Genomic DNA, 27,792 nt, shown 5'->3' with positions numbered 1-27,792 from the left:
TGTCAGGGAGCCCAAAGTCCAATAACCTAAATCCACTAGAAAAAAAAAGTTATAAGCGTTTTTTAGTAAGCGAAACTCAAAAATTTAAATTTTCTCTCTTTTCCATTGTTGAATTTCATTGTTGGAAGCGTGAAACATCAAGTTTTAATTCATTTTTTAAACCGCTTTTTCTACACGAAAAATGCATTTAAATGCTTCGAGCTTGGTATGGCTGGAAAGCTCGCGAAAAATGCTTTAAAAAACGTTTCACTCGGTTTTACCACGCAAAAATCGAAACCCGCTATGTTGGCTAGAACCAGCGCTAGAAGCAATTAAAAGTTAGCGAAATGTTGCCGTGAGTAGAGTTCGTTCATTTGACTGTTGGAAATTTTATATTTAATGGCAAGATCATGCCTACTTTTACAAAAAATATTGTTTGTACAGAAGTTTTACGTATTAAGGGAGTTTTGCGGCATCATTTCATTCAGAACGACTTCCATAATTGTGAAATTGGCGAACTTTATCCATTTTGGCACCAATGCCAGGACGAGAAATATTTTTCTTTTGCATTCGTAAAAAACGAGTACAGAAATGTCTATTTTGCGCGGGCGTACAAATAAATCACCCCCTCCCCTGTAAAAAAAATTTCTCGCCATGATACCGAAACTCAACTGCCCTTTTGACCATCTTGTTAGTGGTGGCAAAAATTCCGAAACTCGACAAACCTAGAGCCGGCAGGACGGGTTATAGAGGCCCGGCAGCGAGGTGAGCATCGCCCCGAAGGCTGCGCGAACTCTCTCTCTCAGGTATCGTCTGCTTTCAAGGTTGCTCCTGCCCCTTCCTCCCTTTGGAACGTCGGCTTCTGTCGAACGAGATGAAAACGACTCCTCCGAAATAAGCCATATCAGATCTGTTTCCGTATAGCATTACATTCACTCGGGTCATGTCGGGGCGAGCGTTGATGTTCCTTTTGGTGTGTTGTGGGGTGTTGTTCGCCGCGGTGGTTCTGGCAGACGAGAGCAATGGGACTGTTACTGGAAGAGAGGAAGATGTGGAGACGTTCGAAGAGGTGGAGAAAAGGTTCAAGAAAGCCATGGGATCGGCTGTTAGGTCGATTTTACCCTACCTCATGCAAGGAGGAGATGGAGTCGAAATATCTGGTCCTTGTATGTCCAGCCTCATGAGGATCATTGGAGGGGTCCGGCAACTGAGAGAATGGGCAGTCAGGTGTAAGTACCTTCATCCCTTATTCAGTGGTGTAGTTTTTAAAATAATGTTCGATGGAACTCACTTTGGGGTTTGGGAGACTCACCAAAAAGAAAAAAAAAAGATAGTTTGAAACCAACCATTTGCATTATTTTTACAGTAAAAAAACCAAGTATTTAGGGGGGGGGAGCGTCATCTCGTTTTTACCCCCCATTACAGCACTGCCTTTGCTATGAGAAAGTTATGGGTTAGTTCGACCACGAAATGAGCAACCTTAACTAAAACAGATATTAAGGTTGAAGTTGAAGGAGCAGTTTTGAATCCTGATTTTTTAACAAAATGAGGATTTTATCTTTATCTTTACTGATAATAAAGCAGAAAGTCTCTCTGCCGGGATCTCTGTCTGTCAGGATCTCTCTCTGTACGGATCTCTGTCTGACGGGATCCCTGTGACGCGCATAGCGCCTAGACCGTTCGGCCGATTTTCATGAAATTTGGCACAGAGTTAGTTTGTAGCATAGGGGTGTGCATCTCGAAGCGATTTTTCAAAAATTCGATGTAGTTCTTTTTCTATTCCAATTTCAAGAACAAAATTATCATAAGACGGACGAGTAAATTACGAAATAATCATAACGTGGAACCGTAACATGGGCACAAGCCAATTGGCGAGATACGAGATTATCATAACGTGGAACCGTCACATGGGTACAAGCCAATTGGCGAGAAAATTCACCATACATTATTTGTAAATATACAGGCGAACCAAAACACCTTTTAATTTTTCTATTACGGGGAAAGCCGTGCGGGTACCACTAGCTAATAAATAAGGTTTCAAAAGTGTTTTCTTAGAGGGGCAACAGCAACTTCCTTTGATACAATTCCGAAATTGAAGACGACTAGGAAAGGTTTTGTTTGTCCCCTGGTTAGACGCGTTCATTGACTGGGTTGTTGGTCCACTTTTCGTTTCAACTCCTCAAAAAACCTGAAATAGAACTGAAAAAATTCTTCAACTTTTTGTTTTTCAAAATAACTTACACACATCAACAAAACTAATTTTAATGTCATGCTCCTAGCGCTACAGTTTTTAGTCATCTTATGAATTTCTGAAAATGTAATTGTGCTGAAGTGTTCATGTAGTTTTCTCCACTTCACCCAACTCTTAGCGAGTAGCCTTAGGTTAGTGTTCATGTACGGGTCAGACTATCTTAAATGACAGTTTTGTTCATTTAATAAGCAAAGGTCTTTAAACTCTCCTCATACTTACAAAAATGTTTACTTTCTTTTTGCAGTAATATTTCACAAACTAGCGAATTTCACAAACTTAAATTTTACAATTATTAAAGCAAATTTAATAATTTAAGGTTTTTCTGAACAGCAACAGTATAAAATAATAGAGAATGGAAGAAAGCGAAAAATGTCTCTTGTAAAAATAAACAAACTTTTGGTACAAATTGACATTGAAAAAATGTCAAATGCCCTTATAGTCGTAATAAGTATACCTTTACTCCTTTACCTTTAAGGATGTTTCTTGTAAGGAAGTTGCAATGAAAATACCTCATATCAGCATCATAGATTTAACAGAAGTAGTAGTCTCGGTTTATTAACATTAATCGAAAAATTTAATTTTGCAGTAGTAAAATTCTTTTCTGAATTTCCCAATTTTCATTTAGACTTACGTTATATATGTTAAAAATGCCGAGTTGGAAATTTTCTTGTATTTTGAGTGTTTATATTGATACGCCAAGGTGATAAAAACTGATTTTACAAATTATTTTCTACCCGAGCGGTTAAAATTACACAGATTATAAGTTTATTTGAGCACTAAAATTATTTTTATGCATTTTTCAAATTAAGTTTTACGAAAAAAAAAAAACTGTCCTCCCTCATAAACGTAGTTGAATAAATGAATTTATTAAAACATCAAAGCACTCTCTTTACTAAAAAAAATTAATTTAGAACCTCTTTTCCTTCAGTTCTTCATACCAAACACAGCCACACCCTAATATTGACACGCGAAGTGAATCTGTTCAATTCTATTTTTAACGAATGACCGCTTTGAACAAAAGTAAAGTTTTTATACTTTCTGAATGGAATTTTGTTTTGGACGTAAATAATTTTTCTTCTTTTTTAACAATTAAAAATAAATAAATAAATAAATAAATATATATATATATATATATATATATATATATATATATATATATATATATATATATATATATATATATATATATATATATATATATATCAATCATTCTAAAAAATAAAGAAGAACATGATATTGATCTTCATACTTGTTTATGTATGCATACAAAGCTGCGTGATAAAATCCCCAGTCTATTGATTTGACTGTCTGAGAGTACTAAATGAGTACGAAAAGTGAAATTTGTGATCGCTACTTGAAGCAATAATGTCTTTCAATGGCTACATTACAAACTTGGAGCATTACGAGAGTTGAAGAGCATTGAGCTGACCGTGACCCAAACTTTAACCCAAACAAGTGCCAAAGTAGAGCAACCCTTATTTTTTTCTTGTTAAGCGGAGATCAGTGAGAGTTTCTTTTGGCGGAAGGAACGAAAAAAAAGAGAATCTTCAGTTTACCTTGAGAGCAATAATGCTCTCTTTAACTACAAAATAAAATACCGCTCTTTTATGCAAAAGAAACCCATTAGTTTACAGGAAGTTCGTCAGGATAAATTCTTATTTTTACCAACATCTGGTTTCTTAGGTTCTAAATCATTTCTAATGAATCCTTTTAACAGTTGAAGCAATTGTCTGAAAGTAAAATTTATCTTTTACTGAGAAGGAAAACTGTTAGCTTATGTAAACACGAAGCAAATTTTCTCAAAATGTTAGACGTCGTGTTTCGGTATAAGTTCTAACTATAATCTTTCTTCAGTAGGACTATCTTAAAATTAAATACGTTTCTTTGCAAGAAAACAAATGTAGGAAAAAGAAATTACAGAACTATATTGAAGTAAAATTTTCCCCTCACTATACATTTAAACTGATTATTTAGAGAAAAACGTAAGAATATAATTTTAGGATTTCTCACCTACTTTTAAGTAGATATTAAATCCGAACAACACGATTTTACGACAGATGAAAACAATTTTACTTTCATATCGTTGCCAAAATCAAAAAAAGAATATAGTCAATGTTAAAAATTTAAGATTAAATATCTTTAAAATCATTTACATGTAATCATTTTCATATTGTGTATAAGTCAAAACGATTTAAATTAATAAAATGAAAAAATCTCTCATTTGTCGTACTTTTTACAATGTTAAGTTTTCAAAGAATTTCATTTTGATTTTAATTTATATTTTTTTTATATTGCTTGAATCAACAGTATTATCTCGAGTGAAGTACCATCTTTCAACGGTTAAAATTTTGATCTGAGAGTTTTACAATTTGGACCATCAAGTTGTCTTCACACCGGTTGAGACAGTGGTGGAATCTGTGTCGCAGATTGTCTTCCCACGTCATTGATTTCACATAATTTATTAAACTCGCCCTCGCGTTGAAAATCTCTTACTGATTGGTTGTCATGAAGTTCATCATTAAAATTTATTTTCACCGAGATGATTAAGATTTGCCGATTGTGCCGTGACGTAAAACAGAAAAGTTGCAAGAAGCAGGTTTTCGTCACTGTCGGTGGTCAGTGCGAAACCAACTCACAAAAACAACTGACTAAATTATTGCAAACTTCATGGAATTATGGTAGACGACATAACAGTCATCAAAACCCACAGTGCTATTGTACCAGGAAGGCGTTGTGGTCTGCTATGCTTTTGAGTTTGAAGCATCATATGATTTCATTTGGGTAATTTTATTAAGATTTAAAAAAAAAAAACATTTCAAAATCTTCAAGAAGAAAAATTTTCATTTGAGGCAGTGAGAAGCAAAGGGATGTAAGTGGAAAAATAAAAAATTTGGAGACAACCAGTACTCATATGATTGGACTGATTTAATAATAATAAATCATATGATTGAACTCATATGACTGCGGACAGTGCCTTTGGCCGCTCTTTAGTGTTGAATTCTTACCACTAACTCATGTTGAACTATAATCGAGAATTTCTTAATGTTTTGTGACTGTCGTTTGTAATTCACGTTGTATCTTTTAACTTTACTTCATTTTTCTTACTGTTTGTTATGTATGTGTGTTTTTGTTAATAAATCTATCTAAATCTAAATATCATGGTAGGTGAACCTCTCCTCTGTCTTGGGGCAAGAGATGGTACTAGTAGCCCTGGCAGTTGCTGTAATACAGCATGATTTAGAAAAAAAATTCAATGAAAGCCTACCTACAATGTTATCTTTAAACGCGTTTTACTAAATACTTGAAAATGACCATTTACATCCCTTTGCTTCTCACTGCCTCATTTGAAGATTTCAAAACGAAATCTCAAAAAGAACTCATTCTGAAGATTTTGGAAATCTCTCTATGTGCTGTGATTGTTTTTGGTTACAGCAGTTAAAGGAAATTCTTCTGATAACTTTCTTTACATATATAATTCATAATCCTTTGCATGGGATTCTTTTCTTGCTGTCTGCAACGCAATCTGAAATCAAATTAGCTTGCAAATTAAACTTAGAAGTTACTATGGCTAAAGCATCGAATGCCCTTGTCCGGCTAGTTTTTCGCATTGCCGAACTCGTTCAAATATAAAGAATCCATCGAACAGGTTCCACCAGTTTTTCGTATAACATTCATAGAGATGCTTAGGGAGAAAAGGAAAGATAAGGTAATGGAATAAATGAGAAAAATGTCCAAGAAAAGACGCATGTTAATCATTAGTATTCCGGGAAGTACTTGATTACGTCTTCTTCAAAGTCAATCGTTATTAAACAGTATTACAATCTTTTCTGAAAAATACAGTAATCAAGTTGCAGATAATTGCTCAATGTGAGATTTGAAACAATATGTAGGAAAATTAGTAGAGCATTAAGTTACCAGTTTTTTCCTTCGGAGTATGGTTCATTAAGATCCGTATATGTATATCGAAACATTAAGTGACATTGATCTTCAAGTTCTCTATGCTTAGGCAGGGTAGACCTGGGCACGTTTACGAGGATTTTTTTTCAATGAATTTTCTAAATTTTATGTTTTAACTTAGGAAATTTTAGACATTGCGGTTTTATGCAGCAGTTATTGGAGTCAACATTTGTATATTCAGTTCATGCTCAGTTTGTGTTTTTAACCGCTAAAAAATTTATTTTTGAGTCCAAGTCGTTTGCGTAAACTTGCCCCGGACACGGGGCACGTTTACGCATATTTATTTTGACACCCAACGTGTTTCTGTTTGTGTTTTGAACATAATGTCTTACCATCATTAAAATAAAGCAAATATATTACAGTGAAATACACCGCCAGCTCAGTCATTTCCAGCCGAGGACTGCAGTTTCGTGCTTATTAGCACTCATCAGCCCGGCATAGGAAAGTGACTGAGCAGGAGATGGAAAAACCTACTTACTGAATATACCTGCCTTGCCTTCAAAATTCGAGTTGAACCGAACCATTGTTTCGGTCACTCGTCTGGTCTGCTAATTCCATATTAGCTACCAGTTTGTTTGGCACTCTTGGCTTCCTTAAGAGGTTTTCCATCTCCTATGCCGGGCTGTTGAGTGCTAATAAGCACGAAACTGCCGTCCTCGGCTGGAAATGACTGAGCTGGCGGTGTATTTCACGTATTTCTGCCTTAGCCCTAGCTATAGGGCGGTAACTTACTGAATAAATATATTACAGATTGAATAGTGTATAAAGTAAAAGCTGAACGGGTATGTAGACAGCACTACATGGTTGTAAGCTATAAGATAACGAATTTGTAACTCAATAAAAATTAAATGGTGTTTTTCAAAACTAAATAGCCTTAAAATACTAAAAAGTTTTGAAACAGTTCGGAACGAAAAAAGCGTCAGAGCACGTTTAAAATTAAGACACAGTAAGAACGTGCGTAAAGGTGCTCCTAGACGTCAACGCGTAAACTTGCCACTTAGCCAAGTTTGGATGGACGTGCAAAAAATTTGATAATGTTTCAGTTCACACAAATACAATTTTCAGAAAAGGATATAATTCTGCTAATTTTTATATATGTGTTCTTTCTCAACGAAGTACTATTCATTCACAATAAGCTTCAAAACGTTCAACTCCAAATTTAATCGATTCGGTAAAAAACAGATTATTCTTTCTGCATGCTTGACCGAAGCTCGACAGATGCTCAAAAACTTGTGAATATATTTGCTAGGAAGCAGCATCAATCTGTTATGGCTGTTGGCTTTCCAGTTATAATTCGTTTTGCAAAAAAGGACACTGTGCAAACGTGCCCTCTATTCTCGTATTTTAGTTGTGTCATTGGGTCCAGTCAACAAAAAAGGAAATCTCAGCTTCGCGATTTTAGATTTTCATGAAACTTTCAGAATTTTTACTCTTTAACACCATAAATTTGACTAAATTAAAAAAAAAATCTATTATTCTAACTAATGAGTAATTAATTTTTGAAATTTATAACCCGCCACCCCCCTTTTTAAACTTGCCGACATAGCTATAAAATGTTACACTCAAGGTATATGAGAGCTGCAGAGTTGTACAATAGCTCTTTTTAAAGACGCATTTAATTTGATATATAACTTAAATACTGTTTAAGAAATTTTCTTTTTACAAAATTTTAAAATATAAAAATTCACAACTTTTTGAGCTAGTGTCTTTTTAACATTTTGAAAAATATAAATGATTTTTTCTGTATTTTAAGACACACATTCAAAAACTTTCAAGTTGGGACCATGAGGGGATCAGAGTTATAGGAGTTCATAAAACTCTTAGCAAAATTTACAAAAACGTGTCCTGCAATATTTGTTGCAACTGTTGATCCCTTCATGGTCTCTTCCGAAAAGTTTTGGATATACGTATTCATTAAAATATATTAAAAAACATATTTTTTAAAACTTTTCATAGACTCCTATCTCAACTTTTTTAATTTTCAACTTTTGAAATTTAGTTGGAAAAAACCTCGAAAAGTATTCAAGTTTTACATCAAATTAAATTGCATGCATTTTTTTAAAAAAATGAACTATTATATACAACTTGTAGTTCCCATAGAACTTCAATAATAACATTTTAAAACAATTTTAGCAAACATTTTCTAGATTTTTTGCTTTAACGTCAATCTGTTAATGGCTCCAATCTGAAAATTTTTAGATACATTCTTTAAAAAACATCATAAATCGTATGCATAAAAAAAAATTTAAAACGCACTACCTCAAATATTTTTGAATTTCAAAAGTTTGAACTTTTGTGAAATTCAATTTTTTGAAAAGCAGTCAAGGGGCATATCAAACTAATCTGCATGTGATTGTTTTTACAATGAGATATTGTACAACTGTGTAGTTCTCATAGAACTTAACATTTTAAAGCACCGCCGACAAGTTAAAAAAATTAATTCAACAGTTACGAATAATAGCTTTGTTAAAAATTATATATAAGTTCGAGTCATCAGAGATTAAGATTTCTGAAAGTCTCATGAAAATCTGAGATGGTCAGGCGTGCCTTCTTGGTTTCACATAGAAAAATATAAGACATCCCATTGCTTATATCGGCTCGGCATATGACTGCGAAAGGTCTCCTGAAGTTCGGTATAGTTATCCAAAATTAAGAAATAACTAGCTACGTCGCCCGACTTTGCACGGTCCACCTCGAAAATAAAAGGTATATCAAGTGACACGTATTCAACAATCAGGCTTGAACAAAAAAACCAAAAAAAAAAAAAAGAAAAAAGAAAAAAAAAAATCAGTAAAATTTCTCGGCAGATTGCGGAAAAATTACTGAAAGGGAAACATTTTAAATTATCCGATTACAGGAAACGCCTCAAAACAAAACCCAGAATTTTATTTCTTCATATTCGAGAAAAAAATGGCAACGCATCTTTCTTCTCAATGATTATCGTCACGCAACAAATTTTAATAAAAGCATTGTTGCGGAAAGTTGAGATGAAGCACTGAATAATAATTTGAATGGATGAAAGCCTTCGAAAAATAGGGATTTTATATCGAAATCTAAGTGTCATAATTAATATAATTATTAATTGATATCTCCGCTAATTATTGTCGCAGGATTATGTTAAACAGCCAAACATAAAGACGGGAAGATGACGAATCCATCGATACCTGGTTCGATGGTCAGTTCACTGTCGTTCGGGAGAACAAACTCGGTCATAGATACATAGGTACGTACATAGATACATAGGCTCAGTTTTTAATTATATAAAATTGTTGTAAAATCCAGTGAAAGTTATTCTGGTTCAAAAATTATGCTTCAACTTAGGCAGAGGCGACTGGAGAGTCATTTAAATGGAGGTGTACAAAACAAAAATTAAATATGCAAATAAGAAGTCTGCCCTCAGAAGCCGTGGAATCTGGCAAGCAGCCAAGTTAAGAGGATTCCATATGAATGAATCTAGCGAAGAAGGGAAAATAGAGATTGGATTTTAATGTACGCGTTTTATAATGTCACTAGGGTCTTATTGATCTATTGCATCCTCTAAGTTGAAAATGAGAGGAAACAAGGAGAATTTCTATGGAAACAACAAAAAGTTTTTTTTTTTTTTTTTCCCGTCCCGAAATGAAACATTAAAATTTTAGTTCGCTATAGCAACATAATTTTAAGCAAGGTAAGCTCAAAATTATGTTGTAAAATAAATTAAAAAAAAAAAATCGCAGCGAGAATTTAGTTTGAATATACATGCAGTTTCGATTTAAAAAGAAAATGTTGTCGTGAACAAATTTTTATTCTTATAAAACTGCGTCTGAATATTTAAGAGGCAAAAGTATACATCTGTAACGGCGCATGTGTAACGGACAAACCACCCTTGTGAACTAATAGATAAGTCCATTTCCGCTTATAAACCGGATGTTAGCCTTTCCATCTCATCGGCGGTCAGACAGTACAAGTTATTTTTGTGAGGAAAATAAATAAATAATATTTTCTTTGAATTGTATTACGTCATTTTTCATACTTTTCCCCACTGAGAGCATGGTTGTTAGTGTTGCCAGATTGGGGGAAATTTCCCCATTTTGGGGAAATCTGGCGCTCTGGTTAAATTTTGGGGAAATGGGTTTTGAGGGGAATTCTTTGGGGAAAAATTTTTTTCCTTGGGGGAAAACCTGGGGAAAAAAAACTCCGGGAAAAAAAGATTTTTTTTCGTATTTAAATTCGCGTTAAGAAGTAGTGGGAACATTGTTTGTATCAAACAGCGTTGGGTTAGCTTTGCTCAACTTTATGGAATTCGCATTAATGTTCTGCGTGAGTAACTAGTTGATACGTGAAACAGGTAAAAATTAGTGTGATGTCGAGTGTTCTTGGATAAATATATACAAAAATCATAGTTTAAATACACATACAGAAGCAGAGTAGTAAATGCGAGTGGAAAAAAAAATTGGTTATTTCTTATATCTCGGTCAGGCGCTTGTATTTATGACTAGTGGCACTCGCACGGGTTTGCCCGTAGTAGAAAATTAAAAGGTCTTTTGGTCCCCCTGTAAATTTATAAATAATGCATGATGAATTTCTCGCCAATTGGCTTGCCTAGGTTACGGTTCCACGTTATGATAACTTGGTAATTTACTCGTCCATCTTATGATAATTTTGCTCGGGAAAATGTTCTTAAAATTGGAATAGAAAAAGAACAAAATCAAATTTTCAAAAAATCGCTTAAAGGTGCACACCCCCATGCTACAAACTAATTCTTTGCCGAATTTCATGAAAATCAGTCGAACGGTCTTGGCGCTATATGCGCGTTAGAGATCCTGACAGACCGAAAGAGATCCGGACAGAGAGATATCCAGACAGAGAGACTTTCAGCTTTATTATTAGTAAAGATAAAGAAAGATAAAAATAAAGAAGACAAAAAAGAAGAAGCGAAAATGTGAAGAAAAAAAATAGTTGGGGAATTTTATAAGAAAATTTGGCTTTTTGGAGAAGACATTTTTTTCAAGAGACAAAAATATTAGAGGAAGTCGATTCATTTTATGAAAATATTAGTGGAAAAATAATTTTTGCATTCGGGAAATTTTGGTAGAAAACATCGCTTTTTGGGGAAAAGTTGGAAGGGAATTGGGGAAATCTGGATTTGACCATCTGGCAACACTGATGGTTGTAGCACTTCTTGGGTTGAAAAATGACGAAAATTTCCCTGGAAGAGTGATTTCAAAAGTTAGTAAATTAATTTCCCTTTTTAGAATTTAAAACATTCAACATAGTTAATCATCTCAGTTGTAGCAAATGAAATCTCATCAAGACAAAAGAAAAGTTGTTTTATTTATTTATTTATTTTTTTCCAATGCTGTATTTCGTCTAACATGTACATAAAACTGAAAAAGCTGAGCTCCCATGACCTCCTATGTAAATCATGCCATTGCAGGCGAGAAAAAATAGCCCAATAAAAATTGTACAAAAAAAAAAAAAAAAAAAAAATACGTTTTCCTACAACAACTCTCAATTTATTTGACAGCATACATTCTGCAACATTTTAATTAATTAAAAAATTCTTAATTTTATCATTCCACAAATAATCTAATAGTTTTTTACACAAGTTTGCACCTGACGAAGAAAACCTTCATCGGCACAAGGTGAACCACCGCTTAATTCAATTTCACCTTCCGTTTTTCGAACATAAATTCGCCATATGCATAATGCATTCAGAGAATGCCTAATGTATCTCGCGTTTACAACGTTCCTAAAACATGTGTTCCAGCCTTGGATAAGGAGCTAAATTGAAAAAAAAAAACAACCTATTTATTACTAACACAATCTTCTAGAAGCAATTTGACTTCAGGGAAACGAAATTTTGAAACGCCTTCTATCGTGCTCACACAGGCTAATTGTTTAAAAACCTAATTCTCTTTTATTATTCTAAGTTGTCCGGTTTGTTCGAAGAAAAAAATCGGCTCGTTCTGTTTGTTGTTGCCATGCGAGAGGGTAATTACTTAAAACAAACAGCAGTTTAGTAAGAAATAACAACGTCAAAAAAGCAAAAAAATTGCAGATTACTGCAGACACGTGTTTCGGTGTTTCAGGGAACTCCTTTTTCATTGCAATGCATTCCTATTGGTTTCTTATCGGTTTATAATTTTCTCATTGGTGTTCAGGGCCGAATTCGGAAGTGTGGAGGCCCCGGGGCAACGAAGGAGTGGAGGCCCCTAATCAGGATTCGAAAAGATCATCATATTTTTGAAAATACCCGATACTTTGATATATATCCGAATATTTTGATATATACGTATATATCCGATATTTTCGATTTAAAAAATTTCCATTCAAGTCGATTCGCCAAATAATTTTTAAATTTTTGAGCTCAAAAAGCGAGAATTTGTAAGGATGACCTGCAAAGTTAACCCTTTTTCGGATTTTTTTTTTTACTTACTTTATTTCTCTTTAACTCATAGGTACAAATTACAAATTAAATGAATAAAAAAAAAATAAACATTGCCACTGAAATGCTCCATCAAATAAAAAATTGATAGTAAATGGACACTTGCAATCAGGGCTTAGTTCTTCACGTTAATATTATTTATTAACGTATATAATTAACGTTTTAATTATCACGCATACAATTTTTCATACTGTAACGGATCCGGTGAGACTTCCAACTTTCTTGAAAGGACGACACAGTTCTTGATTAAACATTGGAACTGATTGGAACTGAATGGGGAATTTAACTTTCGTGTTGTTGCAAAATAAACCTCGAATTATCCGGCATGCAGGAAAATTCAAATTTCCCGGCGCTCCGGTCAACCTCGCTTTTTCCGTCATGCCAGATAATGCAAAGAGACAGGAAATTTATTTACATTATGTACAGGGAAGATCGTCAATCACTGCTAAATTAATCATCAGCAATTAAGCAAATATCAAACAACACCGTAAACTCAACGGTTACACACGTATTTACTTCCAAATACGAAAACAACACAGCGAAATGCCTCGCAATAAACCGAGCTAATACACTCTCAGTACAAATTCTCAATCGAAACTCACTTTTTATCACGCGGGACGCTTTTATAAACATCGAAAAGTTTCCACAACATTCGAAATCGTTCTCGAAATTCGTAGACCGTTATCAGATTTTATCAATGAAAAAAAAGGAAATAGGGGGATCGTATACTTCAGCCGAATGTAAAGGGGCTGTATATTCATTACGGGAAACTATTTACAGAATTTGTAACAATACATATCTACTTCTCTAAGGAATTGTCATCTTATTGTTCTGTTGTTTACCAGCTGTATTGATATACTAGTGTAACCATGAATAATTGTTCTGTATCTGTATTCTATAATTTGTTACTTGAACGTTGTGAAATTGTGCAATTTTTCATCTGCATGGATACAAGAAACTTGCATCTGTTTGTAATTTGAATTATGCAACTCCTCCATGTAACATGTTGCATTATTAACGTAAAACATCCCTCTGGCTCAAAAGCAAGTAAATATTGTAACAAAACTTTGTAATCACACCTGGCATAAACACAGCTATGTTCTCGGTTTTAGACTCTCGGCAAAAACGCGTCTTTTCCTATGGGGTCGAGTCGGGGTTGAACTGTCCCTGTGGCCCCATTTGTCCGAGTTATTTTGGGCATCTAAAACTGGTAAACTGCAAACGCGGTAGGCACGGGGGGCTTCGGGGTGCAATGCAATGCAATGATATATCGATATTATTATTTTTGTGCAAGCATTCTTTGTAGAAATAAAAAAAAACAATGTCTGGGAGAAAAAACGTAAAATTTGCTGACCCGTTAAAGTTAGGATATTTTGTAAAAATTTTATTGTGGGGGCTCCTTTGCTGTGGAGGTCCCAGGGCAGTAGCCCCGTCTGCCCTCCTCTAAATCCGGCCCTGTTGGTGTTTGGCTAATCCGTTATTTTTATCTTTTAAGCTGTATGCTTATCTAGCTCTTGGCTTCTGTCGATGCCTTTTCATCCAGAAGCTCATTACTTTTTGCATTGAAAAAGGCGTTCCCTGTAACGTCGAAACACGTGTCTGCAGTAATCTGCAATTTGTGTTTTTTTGATGTTGTTATTTCTTGCTTTACTGTTCAGTACAAAGGTATTTATTTATCTTAAACAGCAGCTTAGCTCTATTGCAGCAAGACAAAAAATTTAGATAGTAAGAATGCACATTTTTTTTTCAATTTGTCAAAGTTTCATTTGAATCTTGCAAAAAAAAAATAAATAAATAAATAAAATAAATAAATAAATAAAAAAAAAAATAATAAATGAATAAAAATAAATAAATAAATAAATAAATTGACAAAAAAAAATCTCGCGTCTTTATTTACATTCAGAATTTTACTTGGATTCGAGTTGAGAAATTTTCAAAATAATGATGTACACACCTTCTTCTATTTAAAGAGTAGGCGAATGTGAGACAAAGTAAAATAGATAACTTAACTTTTTAAAAATGAAGGAATTAGAAATGTGTTTTGAAAATTACAGCACATAAAAAAAAGAACAGTTTGTTAAAAAGTAAAACTTTGCCCTGAAATATTAATTCTCATTTTCGATAGTAAATTTGCACCTTCAAAAAATTGGAATGTTTTTTTTTTTGCATGGAGCAAAGTGAAAAATAGAATATTTTTCTTTTGAAATATTTTTTATTTGTTTATTGAAAATAGTGTTGACCAAATAAATGATTAAATACTGGAGTTGATGAATAAATTATTAAATAATGACGCAATAAAAGAAACGAAAATTAATTTATGTATGAGAAAAAATAACTAAGTGAATAAAACTGAATAACGAGCAAAATAATGAATGATAAGGGAATTAATAAATGAAGGAATGTAATCGAAAGAATTAATAAATGAATGCACAAGTGATTTAATAAGTAAACGTAATTAACTATTTCATTTTGTCCTGCATGTACTTGTCAAATTATATTGAATATTTAAAATAAATCCATACCTAATATTATCTAAAAAAGTACTGCATTGGATATCAGTAGTTCACAATTAATGCTCAAAATGTTTATCACAAAAGCATTTTATCATAACAAAAATTATTTTTGATAAACCACAAAATACTACATTATGTGTATCAAATTTTAAAAATGTCTTGTATTATTTTCCTTTATCTTTAAAGCTGTATATTTTTTGATTGGAATCAAATATATTTTTGGATTGGAATTTAATAACCTATATAAAATATTGCTAGTTAGATGGCGCTGTTTACTGTGAAAATATTTTACCATTTCACTTTACCCGACATTATTCTCATCTGAAAAGAATAATTTTTGCGAAAAACAATTTTTGCATAAAATTTCACGATGAATCAGTGTGCATAAAAGTGCACAGGCACCAATTCAAATAAATATTACTGTTTGTTGTCTTAATCTTCTTTACTAATAATAAAGCTCCAAGTCTCTCTGTCTGGGGGATGTCTGGATCTCTGTAACGCGCATGGCGCCTAGACTGTTCGGCCAATTTTCATTAAATTTGGCACAAAGTTAGTTTGTAGCATGGGGGTGAGCACCTCGAAGTGATTTTTCGAAAATTCGATTTTGTTCTTTTTTTCTTTCAATTTTAAAAACATTTTCCGGAGCAAAATTATCATAAGATGGACGAGTAAATTACGAAATCATCATGACGTGGAATGGGAGAGCGAATGAACATAGCTAATTGGCGAGAAAGTCGTAATCCATTATTTGTAAATATACAGGCGGATCGAATGACCTTTTAATTTTTCAACTACGGGCAAAGCCGTGCGGGTACCACTAGTTACTAATAATAAAGCTGTTATAAATTTTCTTGATGGACCGTAAATATTTAAGAGAATCCGGAATGAATGAGTCAGCGTGTGAAAGAGAAGTGCATAGGTGCTACGTGACTTGTTTACTTTCTATCTCTGTGAAAAAGATAAATATTGTTTTCTTCGCTGCCATGTTTGGTCTTCATGCTTCTTCGAGGGATTAAACTGAATTGCTCAAACATGGAGGAAAATATATACATATATTCCACACACAATTACAAGATGTGCATTTTTGTGTTGTTCTTTTTTTTTTTCATACTGAATTAGACTTTTTGAAATCGTTCGAAAAGTACGTTAGAGAAAAAAAATGATTGAATAAAATATCATTTGAATAATGCTCCACTTTTATTCTCTAATAAATATAACGAAACGTGCGGGACTAGGAGTTTACGAAAAAAAGGAGTGAAAACGTTTTAATGATTGAGGAAAAGAAATAAAATAGAATAAAATAAAAACAAAAAAATAGAAATAAATAAAAATTAAGGAAAAAATAACACTAAATCTATATATATAAAAATGGAGTTTGGTAAATTTGTTCCCTAAGATCTCAGAAACTACCTGGCAGATTTGGCTGAAACTTTCACCGTTTGTTCAGTTTGGTACTGGGAAGGTTTATAGACCAGTTCGAAAAAAATCCGATTGATAGTTCCCTTTTTATTCCAATTTTAGTCCCAACTAGCAAAAATACCCGTCGTTGCCTGGGTCAGTAATAATTATGAGAAACAATCGTTACTTGCCCTTGTTTTCTGTTATAAGCGAAAGAATTTAAAACAAAAAATTTTGACGTGATTAAAAATCGAGCTTCTTCCTTACTCATTAAACTAAAATAACAATAAGTATAAAGAACAAAATAGTATTCAATTAGAAATTAGAGCACGACATTTAAGCATAGACAAATTTGAAGAATTTCCGAAATATGAAATTAAACTTTACATGTTTAAAAAGATTTATCTGTTAGTATTTTTTTTTAAATCTAAAACCTTCTCTGTATGGCTATTGATGTACGAACTGTTTTAAAAAATGTAGCCGCCCGTGTTCCCCTTACACTTGCTTTAGTTATTTTGGGAAATTTCAAGTTTTGTGGGCACTTGGTGCGGTTTAAAATCTTACCAAATTTGCGAGAATCATTTTGGGACACTTTCGATAATACTCCCCCTCCTTACTAATTTTTATTATTAAAATATTGTTGCCAGATGCTGAGATACTTTTGGTCAAAATAAAATGGCGCTAAACGGTTTCATCCGAAATGTTTCAAAAATAAGTAGTAAAATTTTGCGATTGTTTGAAATCGTGCAAAAAGAAAAATTAATGGAAGTTTTTGTGCGGTTTATGGGATTTGCCTAATTTAGTTGTTGAATTATTTTACACAGTATTTTTTTTTTAAGTATCTTTGATTGGCGATATTTTGTTTAAATGGTGAAAGCTGAGAAACATTATTACGTAGTCTTTGGGCTCAAAAACAGCGACAGTGGAAAAAACTGCCAAATGCATCAGCTACTGAAATCTTTCTGAAAAAATTCTGGCGATATTTCTGCTGGTTGGTTGGATATAGTGAGCAAGTGTCCAATCAGCATAAATAATAATAATAAACCATTAATTACATAAGTTCCGTTTAAAAGTAAAATGATCAGCCAAATCCATTTATTTTTAGCCAATCTTGTGGGAAAACGTTACTTTTAGATTTGACTTGAGAAAAGCCTCAAAAAGTCAGACGAAACGCAAAAATATTCAATAATACAACAATTCTTGGGAGTTGAGATGACACACTAAATAATGACTTGGGTTGATGAAAGCCTTCGAACAGGGAACAAAAAAGCTCATAACTCGTTTTATACAACTTAGAAACTTCAAACAGATGCCATCTTCAGCAGAAAAATAAGCGCTTTCGATGGACACATAATTTTAATATGTGCACGTATTTTTTCACCCCCATATTGGGGCATTTATGCAAAAATTGGGACTAAAATCGGAATAAAAAGGGAACTATCAATCGGATTTTTTTCGAACTGGTCTATAAACCTTCCCAGTACCAAACTGAACAAACGGTGAAAGTTTCAGCCAAATCTGCCGGGTAGTTTCTGAGATCTTAGAGAACAAATTTACCAAACTCCATTTTTATATATATAGATTTTTGCATAAATGCCCCAATATGGGTGTGAAAAAATACGTGCACATATTAAAATTATGTGTCCATCGAAAGCGCTTATTTTTCTGCTGAAGATGGCATCTGTTTGAAGTTTCTAAGTTGTATAAAAAACGAGTTATGAGCTTTTTTGTTCCCTGTTCGAAGGCTTTCATCAACCCAAGTCATTATTTAGTGTGTCATCTCAACTCCCAAGAATTTTTGTATTATTGAATATTTTTGCGTTTCGTCTGACTTTTTGAGGCTTTTCTCAAGTCAAATCTTAAAGTAATGTTTTCCCACAAGATTGGCTAAAAATAAATGGATTTGGCTGATCATTTTACTTTTAAACGGAACTTATGTAATTAATGGTTTATTATTATTATTTATGCTGATTGGACACTTGCTCACTATATCCAACCAACCAGCAGAAATATTGCCAGAATTTTTTTAGAAAGATTTCAGTAGCTGATGCATTTGGCAGTTTTTCCCACTGTCGCTGTTTTTGAGCCCAAAGACTACGTAATAATGTTTCTCAGCTTTCACCATTTAAACAAAATATCGCCAATCAAAGATCTTAAAAAAAAAAAATACTGTGTAAAATAATTCAACAACTAAATTAGGCAAATCCCATAAACCGCACAAAAACTTCCATTAATTTTTCTTTTTGCACGATTTCAAACAATCGCAAAATTTTACTACTTATTTTTGAAACATTTCGGATGAAACCGTTTAGCGCCATTTTATTTTGACCAAAAGTATCTCAGCATCTGGCAACAATATTTCTATAATAAAAATTAGTAAGGAGGGGGAGTATTATCGAAAGTGTCCCAAAATGATTCTCGCAAATTTGGTAAGATTTTAAACCGCACCAAGTGCCCACAAAACTTGAAATTTCCCAAAATAACTAAAGCAAGTGTAAGGGGAACACGGGCGGCTACATTTTTTAAAACAGTTCGTACATCAATAGCCATACAGAGAAGGTTTTAGATTTAAAAAAAAATACTAACAGATAAATCTTTTTAAACATGTAAAGTTTAATTTCATATTTCGGAAATTCATCAAATTTGTATATGCTTAAATGTCGTGCTTTCGTTTCTAATTGAATACTATTTTGTTCTTTATACTTATTGCTATTTTAGTTTAATGAGTAAGGAAGAAGCTCGATTTTTAATCACGTCAAAATTTTTTTGTTTTAAATTCTTTCGCTTATAACAGAAAACAAGGGCAAGTAACGATTGTTTCTCATAATTATTACTGACCCAGGCAACGCCGGGTATTTTTGCTAGTATACATATAAATGCAAATAAAATTAATAGATTAATGAAAATAGAATAAAATCTTTAAACAAACCATAATAAAGTGCTAATTTGGATCGAGGAAAGTTTCAGGAAACCGAGCTTAAAATTAAATTGTTTTCCCTGCAGCTAGTACCATCTCTTGCCCCAAGACAGAGGAGAGGTTCACCTACCATTTGTACTGGTTATCTCCAAAATTTTTAATTTTGCCACTTACATCCCTTTGCTTCTCGCTACCTCAACTGTTAATTTCTTCAAAGAAAATTTTGATAACGGTCGTTTATTAATGACTTTTTTTGAAATATTTTGATATCCATGCACGAAATTTATTTTTAAAATTCGCAATTCCAATGTCTAGAAAGGGGTTCGAGCACCCCTCCCCCCGATGGGCGTAGAGTTTGTTTCACAGAAGTATATATAAAGATAAAACTACACTTTTAATTTTTGCTCAGGTTCAGCTTCGGTTAAATACATTTCTCATTAAATGTCTTCAAAAATGCAGAAGCTCATATGAACGTTTTCATTTTTTACCGCTGCCAACGAATATCTTGCGTGCGTAATTATCATAGTTTTAACATAAAAACATCGTGTGAAAATAAGGAAACGAAAGCAAAAACTCCATGCGTTGCCCCGAAACATTATCCATTACCGCAACCTTGAAAACAAAGCCGAATATTCCCGTAAGAGAGATAAAATTACCCGAAAACATTCTTACTCATCAGAAGAAAACGCTTGAGTTCTGAGACTCGAATGATGTTCGTGACAGTTATGAAGGGATGAATGGAGTATTCAAGTTTTGTTTACGTTAAACATGCCGGCGTTAATGTGACAAACGAGATGAAAGAAATAGGCACGTTATGCAAAGATATTTTTTTTAAAGAATCTATTTACGTTTGACGTCATTTCTTCTTTTTTCCCCTTTTTTTCTAATGCTTCGTACTGTCTAATGATTATGTTTTTGCAGGAAATTATTTAATTAGAAAATGAAAAAAAAAGAAAGAAATTACCGTAACCGAAACTTATTTATAAAAAACCCCACAATACCGTTGTTTACGTCATTTGCTTTGTTTTCTTTTTTTAAATGCCTCGCATTTATCTACGCTGCTTTGAGCGGGAACTTGTGTTCAAGTAAAACTCTATTTGTGATAAGATTTAAAAATTATTTTCAAACACCAAAAGGATGATTCTGTAAAGTGGGAAAGTTTGATTCGTACTGATATTTTTATTCTGTTTAATTTCTGTAAAAAAAAATATGGACACTTTTTTTACTTCATTAGCATTATAATTCCAATATTTCACTTTGCAAAAATTTTAATTTTTTTTCTATTAAAAATAAACATTTTCAGCAAAATGTCACTGGTATGTCCTGTCCCTTACATGACTGTAATTCTCATATTCTAAAACATCTACGCAAAAACTGAATAGAGATTTCAGCTTTTTTTTTTAATCGATTTTTTATCATAAAAGAATTTTTAAGCAATGTGAAAGTATCAGCTCAAAAAGCGAGCGTAAACATTGTTCCAAGGACTGTCAGTCATCCAAATGAATGGGAACCCCCTCTTCCCTCAGAATAGTGGTGCGCAACCTACAGCCCGCGAGCCATATGCGGCATGTGACGGTTGTTTTATTCAATGTTCCGCGTCAAAAACTGTTCTGGAACCTTTTGAAACAGCTGATCATCTTCGCACGATTTTTAAATGATATTTGCAAATTTGGAGCCAAATAGTTATAAATGAAATTTTGAAAAACAGATAGAAGCTGTGTACAGATAAAATAAGCATAAAATATTAATTAATATACTCAGTCGTTCATCCCTTCAGTGGGTCGATAAAATAAGTACCAAGCGTGCTTGGGAATTAAACCCTGGAGGTTTCGCTTTCGGCCGACCATTTAACCGGAACATCTACCTAGCACCTCAGAGCCCTCGGTCAGGAAGACTGAGCTGGGGCCCCCATGGGCTGTCGTGCCATTGGGTTTTGTTTAGTGATGATAAAAACGATTCTTGGTTAGTAATTTTCTTCCCTTTTCCGAATTTTCCCAGGCTATCAAGTAAAAAACTAAATATTTTTTACATTTTCTCAGTACTCTGTCCAAAGAGATTAATTTTAATATGAGGTGAGGACTCGTGTAAAAAAATGTTGGGAACCAATGCTTCAGAAGATTTGTTCAAATAAGTGGCAAGTTTATTTTAGTTTATTTTATCACGATCGTCACGCATTTTGTTTCTTGGTAACATCTTTAATTTCATTTTTTAGGTAACTGGTTTTAATCCCTCTCACTGGTGATTTTGAAGATATATAGTGATAAACCTTGTAATCCTAAGATATTAACAGAAGTTAAGACTGAAAAACTTCTAAAATACATTTTTGAGATTAATTTTGATACTTTTTACTCTTTTTATCTTATGTCATCAGTATGACTTTTATTGAAATAAGGGAATAACAGAAAGACTTCGAATGATAGAAATATGGGATTAATTACAGTTATTTTTTGCAAAAACCAACATTTAGAAGGATTTTAATTTGATGTTTATTATTATTTTCTTAAATAACAGATTAAAATATGTCATTTACCGTTACATCATTCACTTACCTGCAAAAAACACAAATACAATAAGACAAAAATTATTAATCTCTGCTGATGTCATATTTAATTTTCGTAACCTTTAAAGTATGTTCTTAATTTTTTGAAGAATTTTTGAGCGAAAATAGTTTTTTGAAACAAATGCGAAGCAAGCTTTCTCGTCTCTATAGAATGCTCTATAATCATAATTAATTTTACCAAAATCAGGCCTGCAGAGTCGGAGTTAGAATCGTGGAATCGGACTAATTTTGGGGAAATTGAATCTCAGTCGGGAGTTGAAGGTTCAAAATTCCAAGAATCGGAGTCTGTCATTTTCCCTTTGAGTCCACAACTCTGCCTCCCGAGAATAGCTGAGCCAGAGTCGGAGTTGGACTGATTTTGTGTTTGTGGTAAAGGAGTTGGAGTAGTAGGTTTTAAAATTCCCAGAGTCAGTAATTTTCCTTCAGACTCCTCAACCCTCATCAAAAACCCATTGTATCATTTTAGATTTTGGTTCACAAAAGATTTTGATGTGAAACGGGACTGTAGATTCATCGGCGATTTTCAAATTTTGCAGATTTTTCTACAACTTTCGTCTATCAAGTTTTATTGATAGTTTTTTATTTTTTGAAGCTGTAATATGTATTTTTGCTTTATAACACTTCACTGTTTTAATTACTCTGTAAACCTCGAACGTCCCTCTTTTGCCATAATAGTCAGCTATCAAGAAAATTGACTTTTTAATCTTTCAAAGTTGGATCTACCCTCATAGAATCCATTCAAAACATTAGTTTGTTCTTCCGTAGTTATTGTGAGCAAAAACTGTCGAAGGGAAAATGATCTAGTTTAACTTTATTAAAACCAAGATGTTGGTGACCTAAATTTTTACTCAGAACTTTCTATTCCCAAGCTAAACCGCAGAAGTTGCTACTTTAACAGGATTTTGACCATTCTTCACATCCTTATTTACGTTTACCATTCTGTTCTGCAACTTAATGAGTTTCATGAATAACACAATGAATATTAAAACTTGTTAACATTGATAAAATTTAATTGAAGAGGGCTCTATGTCTTCATTGGAATTGATAAACTAACCAGGACCACCTTAGGTTAGCCCAAAGCCTGTTTTGCCGTCGATTTTGTATCTGCATATATGCTTCCCTATGGTACACAACTGCCTGGTAATTCAGACGATCAAAACACGGTATGTACTCAAAGGATATGTATGGTTCGTATTATATTTTGATAACTCTCCACATCCTTATTTACGTTTACCATTCTGTTATGCAACTCATTGAGTTTCATGAATAACACACTGAATATTGAAACTTGTTAACACTAATAAAATTTAATTGAAGAGGGCTCTATGTCTTCATTGGGGATTGATAAACTAACCAGGACCACCTTAGGTTAGCCCAAAGCTTGTTTTGTCGTCGATTTTGTGTATGCATATATGCTTGCTTCCCTGTAGTACACAACTGCCTGTAATTCAGACGATCAAAACACGATATGTACTCAAAGGATCTGTATGGTTCCTATTATATTTTGATAACTCTCCACATCCTTATTTACGGTTACCATTCTGTTACGCAACTCATTGAGTTTCATGAATAACACACTGAATATTGAAACTTGTTAACACTAATAAAATTTAATTGAAGAGGGCTCTATGTCTTCATTGGGGATTGATAAACTAACCAGGACCACCTTAGGTTAGCCCAAAGCTTGTTTTGTCGTCGATTTTGTGTATGCATATATGCTTGCTTCCCTGTAGTACACAACTGCCTGTAATTCAGACGATCAAAACACGATATGTACTCAAAGGATCTGTATGGTTCCTATTATATTTTGATAACTCTCCACATCCTTATTTACGGTTACCATTCTGTTATGCAACTCATTGAGTTTCATAAATAACACACTGAATATTAAAACTTGTTAACACTAATAAAATTTAATTGAAGAGGGCTCTATGTCTTCATTGGGGATTGATAAACTAACCAGGACCACCTTAGGTTAGCCCAAAGCTTGTTTTGTCGTCGATTTTGTGTATGCATATATGCTTGCTTCCCTGTAGTACACAACTGCCTGTAATTCAGACGATCAAAACACGATATGTACTCAAAGGATCTGTATGGTTCCTATTATATTTTGATAACTCTCCACATCCTTATTTACGTTTACCATTCTGTTATGCAACTCATTGAGTTTCATGAATAACACACTGAATATTGAAACTTGTTAACACTAATAAAATTTAATTGAAGAGGGCTCTATGTCTTCATTGGGGATTGATAAACTAACCAGGACCACCTTAGGTTAGCCCAAAGCTTGTTTTGTCGTCGATTTTGTGTATGCATATATGCTTGCTTCCCTGTAGTACACAACTGCCTGTAATTCAGACGATCAAAACACGATATGTACTCAAAGGATCTGTATGGTTCCTATTATATTTTGATAACTCTCCACATCCTTATTTACGTTTACCATTCTGTTATGCAACTCATTGAGTTTCATGAATAACACACTGAATATTGAAACTTGTTAACACTAATAAAATTTAATTGAAGAGGGCTCTATGTCTTCATTGGGGATTGATAAACTAACCAGGACCACCTTAGGTTAGCCCAAAGCTTGTTTTGTCGTCGATTTTGTGTATGCATATATGCTTGCTTCCCTGTAGTACACAACTGCCTGTAATTCAGACGATCAAAACACGATATGTACTCAAAGGATCTGTATGGTTCCTATTATATTTTGATAACTCTCCACATCCTTATTTACGGTTACCATTCTGTTATGCAACTCATTGAGTTTCATGAATAACACACTGAATATTGAAACTTGTTAACACTAATAAAATTTAATTGAAGAGGGCTCTATGTCTTCATTGGGGATTGATAAACTAACCAGGACCACCTTAGGTTAGCCCAAAGCTTGTTTTGCCGTCGATTTTGTATATGCATCAATGCTTCCCCATGGTGCACAACTGCCAGTAATTCAGACGATCAGAACACGATATGTACTCAAAGGATCTGTATAGTTCCGTATCATATTTTGATAAACCTCCACATCCTTATTTACGTTTACCATTCTGTTCTGGAACTCAATGAGTTTCATAAATAACACACTGAATATTAAAACTTGTTAGCACTAATGAAATTTAATTGAAGAGGGCTCTATGTCTTCACTGGGAATTGATAAACTAACCAGGACCACCTTAGGTTAGCCCAAAGCCTGTTTTGCCGTTGATTTTGTATCTGCATAAATGCTTCTCTATGGTACACAACTGCTTGTAATTCAGACGATCAAAACACGATATGTACTCAAAGGATCTGTATGGCTCCTATTATATTTTGATCTTTTCCGCATCCTTATTAACGTTTACCATTCTGTTCAGCAACTCAACGAGTTTCCTCAATAAAAAGCTGAAAAAAAAAAAAGAGGGGCCTTGATCTTCATTGGCGATTTACAAACTGACCAGGACCATTCTAGCTGACCCCAGAGCCTGTTTTGTCTTCACTTCTGTACTTGTTCTAATACTCCCCAAGTGCATAACTACCTGTACTTTCCTCCATCAAATCACGATCTGTATGGTTTTCACATTAAGAAAGCACTCTAGAATGCATTGTGGATTGTGTTATACTTTGCCCATTCCCCACATCCTCATTTACGTTTACCACTCTGTCATCAATGAATTTCGCTAATAACAAGCTGTGATTAACCTTGAAAAGACGTTGCATTCCTGAAAGTTCCTCCCGAGAATAGCAATTATGAGGATATCTTTTGCATCACGTTTGGAAGCATGCAGTCATGGCATATTTGAGGAAAAAAGAGCAAACGCTGTCCAAACAGGAGGTTAAGATGTTCTTTCATATTCAGATATGATACCTTTAACCTATGAAATCAATTAAAGAAGGTAATTAACTTGAAGTGACTTAAAACGAGGAAGAGGTTTAGGTGGGAAACAAAAGGAATGCATAAAATTATTAATTGCTCTCGCAACATAAAATTTTAAACGGTTTTTTTTTTCAAATTAGTAATACAAATACAAATACAAAAGTGACGACCAGCTACAGGCTCTGGGTCCAGCTAGGCTGGTCCTAGTCAATTTACAATCCCCAGTGAAGATCAATGGCCCTCTTAAAACTATCTACTCCCTTGCTCATTACCACCTCTTCCGGTAAGCTGTTCCAAGGATCCACTACCCTGCTAAAATAATATTTTTTCCTAATATCCATGTTAGCATGAGATTTAAATAGCTTAAAACAATGACCCCTTGTCCTGTTTTCAGTGCTAAACTTCAGCCCCATAACATCTTTCATTTTAATAAATTTAAACAACTGAATCATGTCCCCTCGGTCTCTTCTTTGCTCAAAACTGTACATTTTTAGCATTCTATGCCTGGAATCGTAGTCTAAATGAGAAAGTCCATTTATTAGCCTTGTAGCCCGCCTTTGAACCCTTTCCAATACATTAATATCTAATACATCTAATATAATACATTAATATCCAATACATTAATGATTTCTTCGTAACTTAAATGATGTGCAATCTGACGATCCAATCTGACGACATCACTTTCCTCAAAAGTGACTTACGTTGATCGTGAATGTGGTATAACTAGAATACTGGAAGTATCATAACTTCAAGTGGTTTTAGTTATTTTTATTGATTTTTAAACAAAATACCGAACTGCTCCGCAAAATTTCAAATTACTCGGCAAAATCGCTAATGATGCTCCTCAAATTCTTCCTCCAAGATTGAATACTATATCTTTACTAATAATAAAGCTGAAAGTCTCTCTGTTTGTAGGATGCCTGGATCTCTGTGACGCGCATAGCGCCTAGACCGTTCGGCTGATTTTCATGAAATTTGGCACAATTCGATGTGGTTCTTTTTCTATTTCAATTTTAAGAACAAAAATATTATAAGATGGACGAGTAAATTACGAAATTATCATAACGTGGAACCGTAACATGGGCACAAGCCAATTGGCGAGATACGAAATTATCATAACGTGGAACCGTAACATGGGCACAAGCCAATTGGCGAGATGCGAAATTATCATAACGTGGAACCGTAACATGGGTACTAGCCAATTGGCGAGAAAATTCACCATACATTATTTGTAAATATACAGGCGAACCAAAAGACCTTTTAATTTTTCTCTTACGGGCAAAGCCGTGCGGGTACCATTAGTACAGAATAAGAAGAAAACTCAATGAAACTTACAAAAATTTTATATGTTCGCTGGCTAGAAAATGTTGTGTTATTTTTAATGTTTTGCGAGCATTAAAAACGAAATTACAATTAAGTTCAGCTACTCGTGACACTATCCTATGAGGAAAAATTTCGCTGTTCAGGATTTGCGCATAGCAACAACAACGACAAACCAAAAGACAGTCGTACGTCACGGAAAGTTTTGATTATGTTTGATAGTAAACTGAAATGTATTTGAAAATTCTTTTGACTTTATCACTATCGAGATCGTTCTTTACAGTATTTCAAAAGAAAAAAAAAATTGAATTTTGACATCTTGAATTCAAATTATGTTTTTCGCAACCACGAGTGTGTGTGTGTATGTAGGCGTGTGTGTGTTGTGTGTGTGGGGGGTATGTGTGTTTGTGTGTAGGCATATGTGTTTGTGTCTGTGTGCAGGCAGGAGTGTGTGGGTAGTTGTGTGTGTGTTTGTGCTGGTGTCTGTATGTATGCGTGTTTGTGTATGTGTGTAGGTCTATGTATGTATATATATATATATATATATGTGTGTGTGTGTAGGTGTGTGTATGTTTGCATGCTTGTGTGTGTAGGATATGGACGCAACCTGG

The 27,792-nt window shown here is 33.7% G+C and overlaps 1 protein-coding gene across 1 annotated transcript in view; it reads left to right on the top strand.

The window, feature by feature from the left end:
* The first annotated feature begins 922 nt into the window (after nucleotides 1-922).
* The window catches only part of LOC129220341 (nose resistant to fluoxetine protein 6-like), a 93,734-nt gene continuing 66,864 nt past the window's right edge, over nucleotides 923-27,792 (top strand). Inside the window, exon 1 of the mRNA XM_054854748.1 lies at nucleotides 923-1,208. Coding sequence (XP_054710723.1) covers nucleotides 923-1,208 — 286 coding nt within the window. The remainder of the gene's footprint in view (nucleotides 1,209-27,792) is intronic.

The sequence above is a fragment of the Uloborus diversus genome, chromosome 1, assembly GCF_026930045.1.
Source record: "Uloborus diversus isolate 005 chromosome 1, Udiv.v.3.1, whole genome shotgun sequence".
In the NCBI taxonomy this organism is placed as follows: domain Eukaryota; kingdom Metazoa; phylum Arthropoda; class Arachnida; order Araneae; family Uloboridae; genus Uloborus; species Uloborus diversus.
The sequence above is the reverse complement of the archived record's forward strand: the minus strand, read 5'-3'. Positions and strand labels throughout refer to the sequence as shown.